Source organism: Phocoena sinus, chromosome 18 (assembly GCF_008692025.1).
Source record: "Phocoena sinus isolate mPhoSin1 chromosome 18, mPhoSin1.pri, whole genome shotgun sequence".
Lineage (NCBI taxonomy): Eukaryota > Metazoa > Chordata > Mammalia > Artiodactyla > Phocoenidae > Phocoena > Phocoena sinus.
In genome coordinates this window covers 16,960,697-16,977,477 of record NC_045780.1, presented here as the reverse complement: position 1 = coordinate 16,977,477, position 16,781 = coordinate 16,960,697, and the positions used below count along the sequence as shown (strand labels likewise).

Genomic DNA, 16,781 nt, shown 5'->3' with positions numbered 1-16,781 from the left:
TATTCATAAATGTATATACACATGTAATCCAGTCAGTTCCACAAAGTGGAATATATTTCAATCAAAAAGTCAGCAAATATGTCAAGACACTTAAAAATGTGAACTACTGCTTTAAGAATTTTTCACCAACATGCTATAATTCCCAAGGGTTACAGATGCCACTGGTCAGACTGCTATATATGCTACCAAGTCTCTCCTTCCTGGGAGTAAAAACATCCATTGTCTGCTGATCCACTTAGGAATTTAAGGTAGCCAGTTCTCTTAGCAGTGCTCGCTGTGGTTTTAATTCCAGTGTCTTGAACACTCATATGTCTGGGAGATTCTGTAAGATCTGTCTCAAGGAAGCACAGGCTACGATGTGGGCATCCGAAGGAAGATTAGCAAGAGACTGAATCAGCTTCTTGACTATCATCTTCAAACACTGGTGAGCGGCACTCAAATCTCTGTCAAACTGCTGTCCTTCAATCTGTAGAGCCAGGTGACTGCAGATGTTTCTAAACTCGACACTGTCCTGAAATGAAGACCCAACACAAACACGCAATTAGATAGGTTACGGAAGACAGTTGTTGTGTTTTGTGTACCCAGTTTCCAGTCCAGTCTGCTGATGACAGAACCTCGATTTTTCTCTCAGAGAACTACTCTTCTCCATTCTCAGCCTATGTAGTTTGACCAAAGCTGACTCCACTCCACAGCTCCAGGGACCAGGTCAATCAGAGCACGTCATCCCTCAGCCACTTGGACTGGCCAAGGATGGACAGATTACCTGAGGCAGGCCAATAAGCCACAGTCCCAGGAGATTTGTTAGACTGGGAAAGAGAAGTTCTGTTCCACTGGAGCTGTTGGAAAACATCTTGCCACCATAAGGAGAGAATTCAAATGGAAGTGAGGCCAACACAGAAAAAAAAGGAGAAACAAGAGATTAAAGGAGACTGATTCCAATTACATTTTCTGAGCATGTCAATCTAGCTGTACTTGAACAATAAATCCCAGGATTTTTTAGCTATCTGAATCAATAAATATTTCTTTTTACTTAAGCCACTTGGAGTTGAGTTCCTCTTATTTGTTCCTAAAAGAGCTTTGACGAATATACAAATAGACTTCCTTCTTATTATTCCATAATCACTGTCTTCAAGATTCCAATACAGGATTTGGTATTTAATGAACATGGTCCCAAGAAATGTCCAGTGCAGATTTAGAAATAGTTCATTGGTAGTTTTAAAGAATGAGCTAATTAAATAGATTTTTTTAATCCTCAAATATTCACATTCTAAAATCCATTACATGTAAATGGTACTCTGAAATTATTCCATATCAGAGATAATGTTGACTATATGTTTTATTTTAAATACAGTTGATTCAGACAACACAAGTTTGAACTGCACATGTCCACTTCTATGCAGATTTTTTCCAATAAATATGTACTACAGTACTACACTATCCACAGTTGGTTGAATCTGTGGATTTGGAAGCATGGAGATGGAGGGCCAACTGTAAAATTATATGCAGATTTTTGACTGCTTGGGGGGTTGGCACCCCTAACCCCCCATCCTTCAAGATTCAAATGTACAAATAATTTACAAATAACTGACTCCCCCCAGACTTCTGGTTCTGGCACATGGCACATGTAGTTTCCCCGTAATGCCTTGCTACTATATTCTAACTAATACAGAACAAACATCCTTTCTGAGCTTGCAAGAAAGTAATGGAAATCCCCAAGAACCAGGTATAAAAGAAAAGTAGATTGCTTTAGCTGCCTGCCAATACCTATCAAGAAAAGAAAGTTGGTCTCTTTTGAGCTGGGTTTGGTGTGGAAGGTAAAGTTGACCCTATGAATTTGTAACTGTGGACCTATACTACACAGTAGTTCAAGTTTGTAGTTGTCCTCTATACCATATACATGTTCTTGGAACACTCATGCCAAGACATTAATTTAAAAATTGGAACTGGTCTGAGATATCCATGGACACATGGCAAAAGCAAACAAAAGCCTATTCCACAGAAACATGTTCACAACCCATGCCCCTCAGTAGCAGTCCCATAAAGCTCTGTCGAAGACAAACTCAGAATATGAAATTTTCAGTACAATCCACCATGATATAGTAGATGCAATGTAGGGCAGGATTGAACTCCAAGAATTTCATATATAAACTATAAAATATATTTATAATGATTAAAGATATAAAAGAAGAAATCGGAAATAAAGTGTCCTAAGAAAAAACAGGCTTGAAAAAGAACCCAGTACCACTTCTAGAAATGACAACTATCATGACATTAAAAACTCAATGTTAAACACCTGAATAAATACATATGAAGTGAAGATTAGTAAACTGGATGATAAATTTGAGAAAATTACCCAGAATGCAAAATAAAGTCATGGGAAATATGAATGAGAAGTTACGTGACATGGATTGACAGAATGACAAGGTACAACAGATGCATTTCCAGGAGAGACAAGAAAAAGAATGAGGGAGAAGCAGTAGTCAAAGAGAATACTGGATAAAAATTATCCCAGATTGATTCAAATGATCCCAAATTGATCCTTAGATTCAGGAAACAAAACAAGCTTTGAGCAGAAAAAGTTAAACAAAATCCAAATCTAAGCTCATTAAGGTAAAACTGCTCTTAAAAGCAACCAGAAAATAAAAAGAGTTCAGTCTGGATGACCAGACAGCCAACTTCTAAGCAATAACAATTGAAGATAGAATAGAATAATATCCTCAAATAACTGTCAACCAAGATTTTCTTTTTTTAGTCCCACTAAACTACCATTTAAACATCAGGGCCAAGTAAATATACTTTTATTTAAAAGCACAAAAGGACTTACCACAAATAGACTCTCACTGTCAGATCTTCTTAAAGATATAATTCATAAAGACGAGATTCAACTCAGAAAGAAAGGATGTAAGAAGCAACAGTGAACAAAGAAACTTAGAAACAGTGTAAATCTGAAGATTTGATTAATCAAAACAAAAATTATAACTAACTTGGAGTTTTAAAAAGCAAGATGGTAGGGCTTCCCTGGTGGCGCAGTGGTTGAGAGTCCGCCTGCCGATGCAGGGAACACGGGTTCGTGCTCCGGTACTGGAAGATCCCACATGCCGCGGAGTGGCTGGGCCTGTGATCCATGGCCGCTGAGCCTGCGCATCCGGAGCCTGTGCTCCTCAACGGCAGAGGCCACGACAGTGAGAGGCCCGCGTACCGCAAAAAAAAAAAAAAAAAAAAAAAAGCAAGATGGTTCTAAAATGCCGAGTAGCAGTAACATGTAGGATGCAATGGCATTCTAAGGCATTGTATTATTGAAGACAAAAGTGGCAAAACTGATAAATTTCAGGCTTGTTAAGTATATATGTGAGAAATGTAAGGATCGTCGTTAAAAGTAGAGAAATAGGAGGCCCGGGAGGCGGCACCGAGCAGGATGGAGCACAAGTGCTCGGCTGCACCTTCCTGGACCTAGCAAAGCTCTGCAGGCTTCGATGCCCCTTTCCTGCAACCCTCGGGAGACCGCACTCGCTGCAGCGGACCGCGAGAATATCCGAAGGTGACAGCGTGGGAGATTCTATCCATGGGAAACCTTCCTTGGTGTACAGATTTGAAAAAAAAAAAAAAAAAAGGTATAGAAATAATAAAATTTCAAAATCAGCAGAGGGAAAAGGTATATCAAAACCTTTTTGATTCTACTGATAGAAGGTAAAAATGGAGAAATAAAAATACAAACATAAAGCAGGTGAATAGAAAGCACCAAATAAATCACCTTGTGAAATGCAGTGGTTGCCAGGTTGGATTTTCAAAATCTATCTGTACGCTGCTTACGAGCAACACGTTTAAAACTAAAAACACCTAAAGATTGAAAGTAAATGTAAATATACTAAATATACATCAAGCAAAGAGAAGTCAAAATAAATCCAGAAAAATCATTATTAGGGATAAAATAAACTGCATTTAATAAAAGGAACTATTATTCCCCAAGAAGATATGACAGTTTTGTACTTGTGTGTGTCTAATATGATAATCTCAATTTACATTCAATCCCCAGACATAAAGACTGATTTTAACCCATCTTTCTCAGAAACTGATCAAACAACAGGACATTCAGCCTAGAGAGAAAGGATTGAAAATCTTTTCTAATCATAAGCTTGGTCTAATGGAGATAAGCAAATATACATTATTCTCAAACGTCTATGTATTACTTATGAAAGATGACTTTATGATAATGCCACAAATCTCAACTAATATCAAAGTGTATATCAATCAAATCACAAAGCAAATAAATGAGAAATCAGTAATGTATATAACCTTCCCAAAACATGTATGACTTAATCCACTTCTAAATAATTCATAAGTCGGTGGAAAAAATAATTGAAATTTTAAAATGCTCTATACTGAGCAATTATGGAACTACTATATCACAATTTGTGGGCTGTAGTTCCAGTGAGAAAAGCATAGACTTAAATTCTTATATAAGTAAAGAAAAACCACGTAAACACTGAAAATCCCTGAGCTAAAAATTCAACTCAAAAACTTAAGAAAAATAGATAATCCAAAAAAAAAGAAGAACTAAAAGTTGAACCAAAGTTTGATGAGGAACTAGTTTTCTTCCTAATTCTGTGTAGAAAGAGAAGCTATTCTTTTCCCTAATAAAAACTCTCTCATTTGGGTAAGAAGAAGGACCTGGGTTTCTGGCAAAATATTTATTAGAAAACATCCTCCAAGAAACAAAACAGACATCCATTCATTCAATTCAGCAAAACAACAGCAGCAGGACTCCGTGTGGGCTAACACAGCATAGTCCCCTTATTCGAGTATTCACAGGCTGCCACCCTTCCTGTTTTTTTTTCTCTTTAAAGCATTCTTGCTTCCCTGCCTTTGACTATTGCTCATGTCTGTTCAGAAGGTATCAAGGGGCTACTTAGATAATCTGTCCCACAGTTTATGGGGTCACCTATATTGCTGCAGCACATTGCTTGGGAATGAGAAAGTAGGGGGAAAAAATGACTCTGGACTACTTTCCCAAGATCCACATCAAGGGAAATTGTCCACTTGCTTTATAGAAGTAATCCAACTCTAAGTACAAAGTGGAAGGATCAAAGACAACATGCAAAAGGAAATTTAAAATAGAAGGAACCACTGAAATGTGTGCTCACGTGTGCCTATTAGCCAGTCTGCAAAGGCATTCATCACCCAAAGAAGATTAAAATGCCTTTAAAAATATATTTGTGGGCCTAAAATCTGAAGTCAATTTCACATTTACTGCAAAGAAGGCATCTTTGGGGGAAATTATACATACAATAAAATTCCACTGCTGGGCTGTACTGGTCCCTGAGGCCCTGGGTAAACTTCAGATCTCTGGCGAGCTTTGCAAAGTCTCTTTATTTTACTATTTTAGTACAGTATTTCCATTTAATCCTTTCTCAAATATATTAACAGTCAAAGAAAACAAATTAATAGGAATAGGCTTTCCATGGGACTCTTAAGCCAAGGAAGGGAAAAATAAAACAGGTGGTCACTTCTCTTCCTTTCTGGAAGGTCTGAAAGCCAACTATGGATCCAGTAATCATGGCTTCCAACGCAGCTTCTACTGCAGAAGGTAGGAGCCACCAGTGACAGCCTTAAGGCAACAGCATATTAAATGGCTCATGGACTTTCGGTGGAAACTCACATGACCAATATTGGTGATGATTTCACTTATGGTGCTTTCCACTCAATGACAGAGTATATCCTCCCAGCAGTTTTTATTTAGCAAGTCCCAGATGCTTCCAAAAATGATGTAATATCTTACACTGTGCTTTGAGCACTTTGCCAGAATTAGAACATGATGGTGGCTGAGCAATCTAAAAGCAGGTTTTGGAACTTCTAAAGCCTTGTGTAATCTCAGATTTTTGGACACGAAATGTATTGATTGCTACAGGGGTCCAAATCGATGGCCAGCATTTACATTTTAAAGTGAGTTGAGGGACTTCCCTGGCGCTCCAGTGGTTAAGACTTCGCCTTCCAATGCAGGGGGTACGGGTTCCATCCCTGGTTGGGGAGCTAAGATCCCACATGCCTCATGGCCAAAAAACCAAAACATAAGAAAAAAAAAGCAATATTGTAACAAATTCAATACAGACTTTAAAAAATAAATAAATAAAGTGTGTTGAGATGATGTCTCGTGACTCAACTAATCTACTGGGGTAATGGCCTCGGCCTATTTGCCTCAGTTAATAAATCAGTTAAATTTATTTCAAACATGTATCTAGTCTCCACTACATGACTTATTACTACACTAGATAAAAGACAATAAGACATGGTACCTGATCTCTAAAGAACTTATAACTTAGTAGGAGAAATGAGACACATACAGCATATCTCCAAATGTCCAGTGAAATGTGATGAGGGCTATGGAAAAAACACAAAAGCCCAATCCTGTGGAAGAACAGACATTTATAGACTCACAATCTAAGCATTGCACAGAGTTCAAACAGAGCTCGTTCTGTGAGTGAATCCTTTCAATAGCATAACTGATGTGCACTTGTCCAGAATTTGCTTGGCTACACTGGAGAAACTCATGTGCTTAGGAGGCAACCCATTAGAAGAGATGGCTCTAGCTTTTAGAACATTTCTTCCTAATTTTTAGCTGAAATCTGCCCTGTGGTAGGCAGAATTGTGGTCTCTTCCCAGACCTGTGAGTATGTTACATTACATGGCAGAAGGGACTTTATAGATGTCAGTTAGGAAGTGCAGCACTCCAGGCAGCTTCAAAGGCCTCTGGGAATGAAAGCTCAATCCTTCATAAGCACCGGAATAGCTATTAGAGCCCTGGTTCTATCCTTTAGTTAAGCCATCCGTGGACAAGTCATTTTATCTATGGAATATTCAGTTTTCTCATCTGTAAAATGGGAAAAATAATAGCTACCATGAGAAGTCCAATTAGCTCATGAGTATGAAAGCTCTTTGTATTTATAAAGCATGCCGTCAATCTAAAGTTATGAATAAAGTACTCCACTAAATGGGAGGTCAGTAAGAAGAGGAGAGGAAGGAAGTGTAGAAAAGAAAAATATTCTCTACAGAAACTTGGAATCTAATTGGTGAGATAAAACCTATTAAAACCCTTCAGTGGAGACGTGACACAGAATAAGATTAAGGCTCAGAAAGAGTAGCCAAGTTCACCTCAGATGCAACAGAATGTCTACCATCAAAAAAACTGAAAATAACAAGTGTGGGTGAGGATGTGGAGAAATTGGAACCCTTGTGCACTGCTGCTGGCAATGTAAAAATGCTGCAGACACTTTGGAAAACGGTATGGAGTTTCCTCAAAAAAATTAAAACTAGAATTGCGGTAGGATCCAACAATTCCACTTCTGGGTACATATCCAAAAAAATTGAAAGCAGGATCTCAAAATGTTATTTGCACACCCATGTTCATAGCAGCATTATTCACAACAGCCAAGAGGTGGAAGCAGCTCAGGTATCCATGGACACATGAATAGATCAACAAAATGTGGTCTATATATGCAATGGAATACTATTGAGCCTTAAAAAGAAAGAAAATTCTAACACATGCTACAACATGGATGAACCTTGAGGACATCATGCTAAATGAAATAGGCCTGTCACAAAAGGACAAATACTGTATGATTCATCTTATATGTGGTACCTAGAGGAGTCAAACTCATAGAAATTAAAAGTAGAATGGTGGTTTCCAGGGGCTGGAGGGAGGGGGGGACATGGGGACTTTTTGTTTAATGGGTATAGGGTTTCCAGATTTGCAAGATGAAAGTGTTATGGAGATTGTTTGCACAAAAATGTGAAGTACTTAACACTACCTTTAAAATGGTAAATTTTGTTTTGTATTTTTTTAATACAATTTTTTTTAAAAAGTGGTTGAGACCATCAGATTATTGCCAGCCTTTGTAGAAGGGAATGGAAATTTGGACGAGGCATCAGCAAAGTGGCAGGTGAGAAGGACTGTATAGACACTATAATAAGAGAGGTGGTGTTGGAGAATGCAGTATTTAACTCATAGGGAAAAGAGATGGCCCCACAATGAGAATGAATGATACCAGCAAAGGCTTGGAGCCAAGCAGGGGCTAGGACTGGCAGGAGTCCAGTCTGAGAAAAACAGAGCTTTGTGTTGCCTATCAGGATAAGCTAGTGCAGACAGCCTTGAATGTCAAGTCCCTGGAACTTCTGAGCATGGGAGGAACATGGCAAACCAGAACACTGGTCAGGCCTATGAGCCTGAGCACCTACTAGGCACCAGGCTCCAAGCAAGGCTCCTAACATACCTTATTTCACTCAGTCCTCACAACAGTCCATGAATGAGAGATGAAAAGAAATGCTGCTTGGAGAGATTAAATGACATCCCTAAATCGCACAGCAAGTAAGTGGCAGAGCTGGAATTAACCTCTCTCTCAAAACTCAAGTATTCATCAGAGACACCCCAAATCAGAAACTGGGCCAGATGCCAGGATGACAGAGAGAGCAGAGCTCGCCATCCAGTGCTGGGGACAGACTAATGAATGAGAAGTACAGAGCTGCAGATGCCACCATGGGGTGAACAGGGACACCATGGAAGCAAGCTGGGAGGCACCCAACTAGCTTTGAGTGAGAGACAAAAATGTCTGTATGTGAATTGTTTCATGTTTGTTTTCTGGCTATATTCATGCTATTTTTCTTAAGGTTAACTAAGTGTTACAAAGCTCAAATTTGCAATGGTCATATCCAGATTGAAGATTGTCCCATTGGTCCAGCCCTCTTCCCTGCAACATAGTTGAGAGGGTGTGGTTATCTGGAAGGGATTCAAGGCATGGAACCTTCCACGCCCCATGTAAAGCCAACTCCTAAATAATTAGAGGCCTCCTGGTTGGAGCTCTCCCTTCCTCCAGTCTGTTCTCTCCTACCCAGTCAAGGGAGGTCTCTTAGAAGGCCCGCCCCACTTGTACTTCTCTGCATGACGCGTTGTATTGCCAAAAAGGGAAGAAAAGTTAAGCCCATTTTTAGCTTCTTATGGAAAATAAACACTCCCATCAAAACCAAAGGCTTAAAAGCAAAAACAATCTAGCATTAGGAGTCAGTTTCAAAGCTTGTTTTCTGAAACCAACACCAATAGATAATAAAGTCAAAAATATAATATGACTTTATAGGCTCTATAATGCAGGTAGTTTTAAACAATACACAAAGAAGGTTTTTGGATTTTTTTTCTATCACATCATCTTCAAAATCACTTCTAGACCTACAGGAACTATAAATCAATTCATATTCCCTTCACCCCTGGCTTTAAAATAAGTTGGTTCTTTACAAAACAGTCATTTCTTGAGCTATATTCTCTTATAATGGCCTCCACAAACGTGTTTTTTCTCACATTTTTCCCTCTCACTCTCCCTGAATGCCTAATGTACTCTACAGAGGGTATTAATGGAAGAAAGCGCTTTCCTCCAGCTTTCTGTGATGAGGTCTGACCTTAATGAACTTCGGCCTGGACAGCAAACCACTCTCCACTAAAGTTTCCCAGGGCTGGGAACTACGAGGGAGCACAAATCTCTTCCCTACACCCAACACAACCCTCCATGCTAGGTGTGCACATAAAATGGGAGTGTCGTTTCTCTATTTTAGAGTGGCGTTATGAAAACCATACTATCAGGAACAGTATACTACAAATTGCCCCAACTGCATTTTGTTCATTGACATCTGGCTTTGAACAACAAATTCACAGGGCCCAGGTCAATCACTAATTGCCTAAACTCTAGGTCAATCTCAAATAGATATGCAACTTCGTATTAATAAAGCACCCAGTGAAGAACCACAGTACCTGCCAGTCACCATAAAAAGTCTATCGCCCACAGGAAATTAAACATTTTTACTTGTGGTGTACCCAGTGTAAACGCTCACAAGTAACTGAGGTTCCTTATGCATTTGCTTTGGGTACAGTACCATTTTCATCAGAAAAGTCTAATGAAAAGCACTTTGTGATGGCTACAAGCACTTGATTCAGGTATGCTCACAAGGCAAACCCCAAAATTGTAAAATAAAGCAAGGCAGCATTTCCACAAGACATTAAACATAAGTAGGTTTGTTTTAGGGCCTTCCTGCAATATCTTTCCCTAAATGTTCATTTCAGAAAGCTTTTATGTCCTGATTTTCATATCATTCACTTTATAAGAAGTAACAAAGCTATAACTAAGCTACTTCTAGAGCTGTCACTTGGCCTTTTCCTGACATAAAAGCACAATTTTGTCCCAGACAAAGAGCAATCCCCTGGCTAAGGCTGCTAATAATATAACCATGAGAGTTTATTTCTTCAATAGAATATTAGCAATTTTTAAAGACACAATTCCCAAATTTGCAGAAACTGGCTTCACTAACCAATGTTAATGGGGAAGAAAAGCACTCATCATCAGTGTCCGCCTCTGAGTAACTCAATATCCACACTTACAGTTTGCAAAAAGCCTTAGCAATGACGGTGAAGCCAAAGCCAACAGTTTTACAACCACTGCTCTTGCTCTGTGGAATGAGAAAACCAGCATGGACCACTGAACGTGAGAGAATTATTGGTACCAGAATTAGTTAATTGCAATGGGTGAGCTCACAGGCAAGTTTTATCTGCAATGGCAGGAAAGTTCTTCTGCCTCTAAAAGCTGGCATCAGCCATTGTTTCCATGAAACTTGCTTCAGAACAGAACTCTTGGAAACCGTAAATGTTTTTAACTATCAAAGGAAGACAGACAAAACTCAACCAGAGTGACTTCATGATTGGCTTAGTTAATGATCTCTTTGGGTTGGTCATTTTTAGAAGTTTTTAAAATCCTAGACTCTCTTCCTTCTGGTGCTCCACACATTTCTATGCTCCCTTTGGGTGGCAAGTATTATAGCATCTTTGCCAGTATTACTAGTTTGATAAAGATTTCCTACGTTTACCTGGGGCTTTTTGTCACTATGTAAGGTGACCATCATTAGAGGAGACACAAATCACCCAGTGTTAGGAACTGAATTGTGTTCCACCAAAATTCATGTGTTGAAAACCTGACTTGTAGTGTGACTGTATTTGGAGATAGGATCTTTAGGGAGGTAATTAAAGTTAAGTTACATCATAAGGATGGGGCCCTAATCCAATAAGATTGGTGTCCTACAAGAAGAGGAAGAGACATCCAAGACCTCTCTTTCTCTCTGGCACAGAGGAAAGGCCACGTGAGGACACAGTGAGAAGGTGACAGTCCACAAGCCAGGAAGAGAGCCCTTCCCAGAAACCAAATTTGCTCTTGAACTTCCCAGCCTCCACAACAGTGAGAAAATAAATGTCTGTGGTTTAAGCCACCCAAGTCTGTGGCATTTTGTTATGGCAGCCCAAGCTGACTATGATACTCAGTGTGCAGAATGACGATTGCAGCTGAAGTGGTGTGCAGTGCATGGCATGTATGACCGTGCCCTGACAACTGTGCACTCTCATGTACTTTGTTTCAGTGTAATGTTCATAACACCCCTATGAGCTAGCACTGTGATTGGTAGAAAGAGTCAGACAAAACCATGTTTGAATCATGGGCCACTACTTCTTAGCTGCAGGCTCTTCAGCAGTTCTAAATTCCTCTGAGCCTCAGTTTCCTCCCGTAATAAATTTTTATCAAGCTGGTTAACTCCATCCTTTCCACCAAATTTAACAAGACTCAGTTTTGTTAAGCATTTTTAACCACCATGAAAAGACTCATTTCATGGTTGTTTGTTTGTTTTTGCATGAGTTCGATAATCTCTAAATGCTCAAAAGGGATATCAAGCGTTGGCTTCTTTAAGAAAATAGTAAACTACTGTAAAGATATGCGTTATTGGGGCTTCCCTGGTGGCGCAGTGGTTGAGAGTCCGCCTGCCGATGCAGGGCACAGCGGTTCGTGTCCCGGTCCGGGAGGATCCCGCGTGCCGCGGAGCGGCTGGGCCCGTGGGCCATGGCCGCTGGGCCTGCGCGTCCGGAGCCTGTGCTCCGCGGCGGGAGAGGCCACAGCAGTGAGAGGCCCCCAAACCCCAAAAAAAAAAAAAAAAAAAAAAAAAAAAAAAAAAGATATGCGTTATTATTATGGTGAGGGTTTCTCTGCCTTCAGGCCTGAAAATTTCACTCCCTTAATTCTGGTGGTTTGATCAGCGAGTCACTCAATGGTCACATCTCTAATTCAGTCATCAGCCATGGGCTAAAGCTGACCTCTGGAAAGTGGAGGCTTCCTGGAAGTCTCTTTGGGTCATCCTAACTCTGTTTTTGTCAACAGTCTCAAAAGTAAATACAAAGTTCAGGAGTCAGATCCATCAATATCAAGAATGAAATATAATAATAGTCAATAAGACTATTGAAGAAGATTGAGGCATCAATCAATAATAATAATAATAATAATAAAGTTCAAAGGTATTGCAATTTACCGTGAGCAGCCAGTAGCTAAGACTTTATATGCATTATCTCAATAACGTTAAATACCACTGTTCCCACTTTACAGGTGAGGAGACTGAAGCACAGGACGGCTAAATAACTTGCCCAAGAGTCTGCAGCAGGAAGTGGCAGAGTAGGTTTGAAATGCTTCATGGGACCTGATCGCTGTCCTGTGCTGTGCTGTTCAAGTGAGTCTTCCTCCTCTCTGTGGCAAGGAATGCCATGGAAGGCATTCCTGACATTAGGGAAATTTCCACACACTTCCAAGTGACATGCAAGCATTATTTCCTTTAGCAAAATCCTCCTGAAACCATTCTCATGTATAAAATCAATCTGCATGTTCTTAATTTAAAAATATAGAGAAAACTCGTCCAAATCATTTGAATTAACACCAGTAATGATGATGCCAAGTCTGTATAACCAGCCCCCCTGGAGAGACAGACTGCTGTGTCCTTGAGTCTAAGTGCTTTGTAAGCATTACCTTACAAACCTAATGGAGATACTGCCTTTTCTCCAAACAGCAAACCAAGCAAAATTTCAAGATGCTGGCAAGGAGGCAAATCATCCAGAGAAACCTATCCCTGCTTCTCTCCCTTCTGAAAGCACTGGCTGTTCTCAGGAGCCCTGAAACTCATTACTCCCCTGTAGGTGAATAGCAGACTCCAATAGCAAGAATGTTGAGATCCCTGTTCTTTTTTTGTTGTCATTGTTGTTGTCTATATTCTTTTTTTTTTTTTGGTGGGGGGGAGTATAATTGCTTTACAATGTTGTGTTCGTTTCTGCTGTACAATGAAGTGAAACAGCTATACGTATACATATATCCCCCCCCTCTTGGACCTCCCTCCCCCCCCATCCCACCCACCTAGGTCATCACAGAGCACCGAGCTGAGCTCCCTTTGGAGACCCCTGTTCTTAATGGGGACTCTGGGTGCCTCTAGAAACACTGGCAGCAATACATCCAGACATCTGCACATTTGCTCGTGATGGAGAAGAAGGGGACCAAGACTCAAGGGGCTGGGTAGGTGAGGGAAGATTTGAGCAGATCTATGGATTAAGAGGAATTGGCAGAGTGGAAGCACTAGAAAATACAAAGAGAGAGGAAGGAACTGAGAGAAAAAGTCCAGGGGCAGATGAAAGATTTGCTCCAGCACTTAAGAGAAAGAATTTATTTGGGAGGCGGAGGGGGTGGGAACCAAACAGTATTTCTTTATTAGAGACAAGAAAGAAGATGATTGGAAATGAGATTTTTTTTAGGTAGGATGGAAGATATTTGTGTCAGATGGCCTCAGTTTTCTCAGTGAAGGAGTGAGAGGGTTGAGGTTTGGATGAAGAAAGTTTGAGGAGAGTAGAAAATGTTTAGGACAAAAAGTCAAGTAGAGAGGGTTAAAAGGATTACCAAGTAGAAGTGGCAGCTGCATTAACCTCAAGTGGCATGATTTTTAGTCCAGAGCAGAGGGCGCCATCGCTCCTAAATTGGGTCAGGCCCTCTGACAATGGTCTTCCGACCTGACCTTGCCTCTGTGATTTATCAGGGTCCTTCCTTCAGTCATATCAATGGCTGCCTTTTGCCTACAAGACAGTCCAGGTCCTCAACATGACCCACAGGCCTTTTCCCACCTGACCCCACCTAACTCTCCAGCATCATTTTTTTGCCTTCTGCCATACTGAACTAATTTTAGTTCCCCCAAAGCCCTAGGCCCTTTCATTGCTTCTTGGCCTTGGATCCCACAGCTCCTCTGAAATGCTTTTTCCCTTTAATGCCTGGAGAGTAAACATTCTTTTTTTTTTTTTTAAAGGTTACCTCCTCCAAGATGCCTTCCAGGATCACCCAAGGTAAAACTGATCACTCAGTCTCTCCTTTTGCCAACCTACCTGTGCCCTGTATACGTTCCTAGTATCACAGCGCACTTCATGTGTATCACAATTTAATTGGCAGGATTTTTAAAAATTTCTTGGCGATACAAAAAAAGGTACCTCTTACAGTCAAGAGCACTGGTGAAATGCAGCTTCATTTTTTAAACTTTTCAGAATGAAGCAGTGCTTCACATCTGGAGGCGACCTTATTTCCCCTCCCACCACACACATTTAGCAGTATTTGGTTCTGTCAGTTGGTGGGGAGGGTATGCTGCTGGCATCTACTGGGTAGAGGCCAGGGATGCTGCTAAACATCGTACAGTACATAGGACAACCCCACAGCAATCATCCAGACAAAAATGTCAGTAGTGTGGAGGTTGAGAAACCCTAGTTTAGAGTAACAATATTTATTCAGGTGAATGCTATGCTTTATTTATTTTTATTTTAAAGCAATCTTTTACTGTATATAGTGCGACCTAATATATATCAATGTCTTCCAAACTTTGGTTTGTAGAGCAAGAATAGCAAGTCTTGAGAAATGCTCTTTCTTCATTACCCCTCCCCCATTTCCTTCCACTAGACTCCCCAGGGAATGAATGAAGCAGTGTTCCAGATCAAAATTGAAAGGCCAGAAGGTCTCAGAGAGATTTGTGACCTTAAGCCAATTAGGTTAATGGCAAGGCCAAGACTGGATTCCAGAACCCCAGATTTCCACCAACCCACTCAGCCTGGGAGGCAGCTGCTCTGTTCCCTGGCTAAATCGGCTAACACCGTTTGGTACCTTAAGAGGAAACTGCCCTACAAATATGGGCTGCGTGACTTAGCAGGAGTTTAACATGAGTATTCCTGCTTCAACACCCGGGACCCAGCCCGCTCTCACGCAACTTTATGAGAATTTAGGTTGACTCTGTGAGGCCCCCGAGCTCTGTGCGGAATTGGATTTATGCAAAAACAACTGCGATTCATAAGTGCGAAGGAACTTCAAATAAATGTAGGTGATTTCGTCATACAAAAGGCAGAGGGAACTTAATACGTATATTTAAGGCTTTGGAGAAACGGCTTTTAGTTTGAAAGGGGTGGGAGGAGCTGTCCTCCGTCCCTAGAAGCTTCACATGTGGAAAGGGCCAGAGGAAGGTTTTGGCAAAGCCCTTCTGCATCTCCGTTCTGCAGTCAGGTGTGCCCCAGGTGGGCCCTGAGTTCCCTGTCCCAAGTACCTAATCCCCGGAATGTCACCTCCCTCATTCCCACTCCGAGGTGCTGAATCTCTGGGGGAAGCTCGACTTTGGATCCTGCGACTCAGCCTCGTCTGCATCCCGGTCCGCTGCCCTGCCCCGCCCCAGGGGGAACCTAAGCAGGGGGATGGATGCTGGAGGCCAGACTCACCTTCAGGTGGATGGGGATGGACCGCTCCTGCTGGAGGGGGCCCAGCAGCGTCTGCTCCACGCTGACCAGCTCCGAGGTCGAGTCCACCACGCGGGCCAGCGCGCTGCGCATCGCCATCTGGGCCAGGGTGCAGGGCCCGCGACCCCGGGGTAAGGGCAGCAGTTCCGCGCCCCCCTCGGCGCCTCGCACCACTTCCACCTCGGGGGAGCTCGCCCGCGCCCCGGACCCCACATTCCTGGCCCCCTTGCCCCCGCCTTCCTCCCCACGCCCCTGCCCGGCACGGGCCAGCCGTGGGTCTGAGCGACGCTCTGGGGCGGCGGACACGTGGTCCAGGTCGCGTGGGCTCCCGGGGGCGCCCGGACCATCCCCCCAGCCCCACTCCTGCTGCAGAAGCTGCAGGGTGTGCAGAGCCACCATTTGGTGGCTGATGGAGGCCACTAAGGGCGCGGGGCTAGCCATCGCCTCCGCCCGCGGCTCGGCGCGCTCGGCCTTCAGGTGAAGCAGCGAGCGAAGGAGGCGGGGCGTTTGGGGTCGCCAGAGTCACTCTTCCTAAGCCGCAGCTCCTCCGCCTCCTTGCCTCTCTGCGCGTGGGGCCGGTCCGTCCCGTCCCCCGCCAGCTGTCAGTGACCTACGCTGGTCACTGAGCTCGCTTCAAGTCCGAATAGGCTTGTTCGGAATCAAGGCTGCCTGAAGTGCTGCTTCCCTTACACCTGAAAATCAGCCAAATGCTGAGCGCTGGTTCCTCCTCCTCTCCAGGGCTTACGCTGGCATGGCCGCTCTGTGTGGATGCATCTATCCGCAGGGATACCCCGCCCCCATCTCCTCTGAAGGATGCCTACCGGTGACCGTTCACGCCCTGGGGACTGGGGATGGGAGTGCACGGGTCAAAGACCCACCGGGAATCGGAAAGTGTGAAGTGCCAGAGAAAAGCTCACAAAACGAAAACTGTGCTTGATCGGCCTCCCTCCCTTTCCCAACCGTAGGGGAATTTTCAGGAGCTTCGCGGAGTAGCCTTCAAGGCTCCTGTCCCCCATACAAAAGAAGGGGACTTGGGTATCTTCTCTGCTTTGCTCCAAGCCACATGTGCTGAGAAGGCCCGACTGTCGAAGCTGAAGTTGCATCAGGGCCCAGCTCTGCCTGTTCCTGAAGCAACTTGCGAAGCAAG

At 42.5% G+C, this 16,781-nt stretch overlaps 1 protein-coding gene across 1 annotated transcript; it reads right to left on the bottom strand.

Moving 5' to 3' along the window:
• Positions 1-304: 304 nt before the first annotated feature.
• DLEU7 (deleted in lymphocytic leukemia 7) lies at positions 305-16,075 on the bottom strand. Its single transcript, XM_032611353.1, has 2 exons — positions 15,617-16,075; positions 305-511 (listed from the first exon to the last, which is right to left on the bottom strand). Exons 1-2 carry the CDS (start codon positions 16,073-16,075, stop codon positions 305-307), a joined length of 666 nt encoding a protein of 221 aa, XP_032467244.1.
• Between the last annotated feature and the right edge of the window lie 706 nt (positions 16,076-16,781).

Coding starts and splice junctions, on each gene's coding strand:
- DLEU7 (XM_032611353.1), bottom strand. CDS start 16,075: ATGGCTAGCCCCGCGCCCTTAGTGGCCTCCATCAGCCACCAAATGGTG. Junction 512..15,616: donor CCATCCCCATCCACCTGAAG/GTGAGTCTGGCC, acceptor TCTTCATTTCAG/GACAGTGTCGAGTTTAGAAA.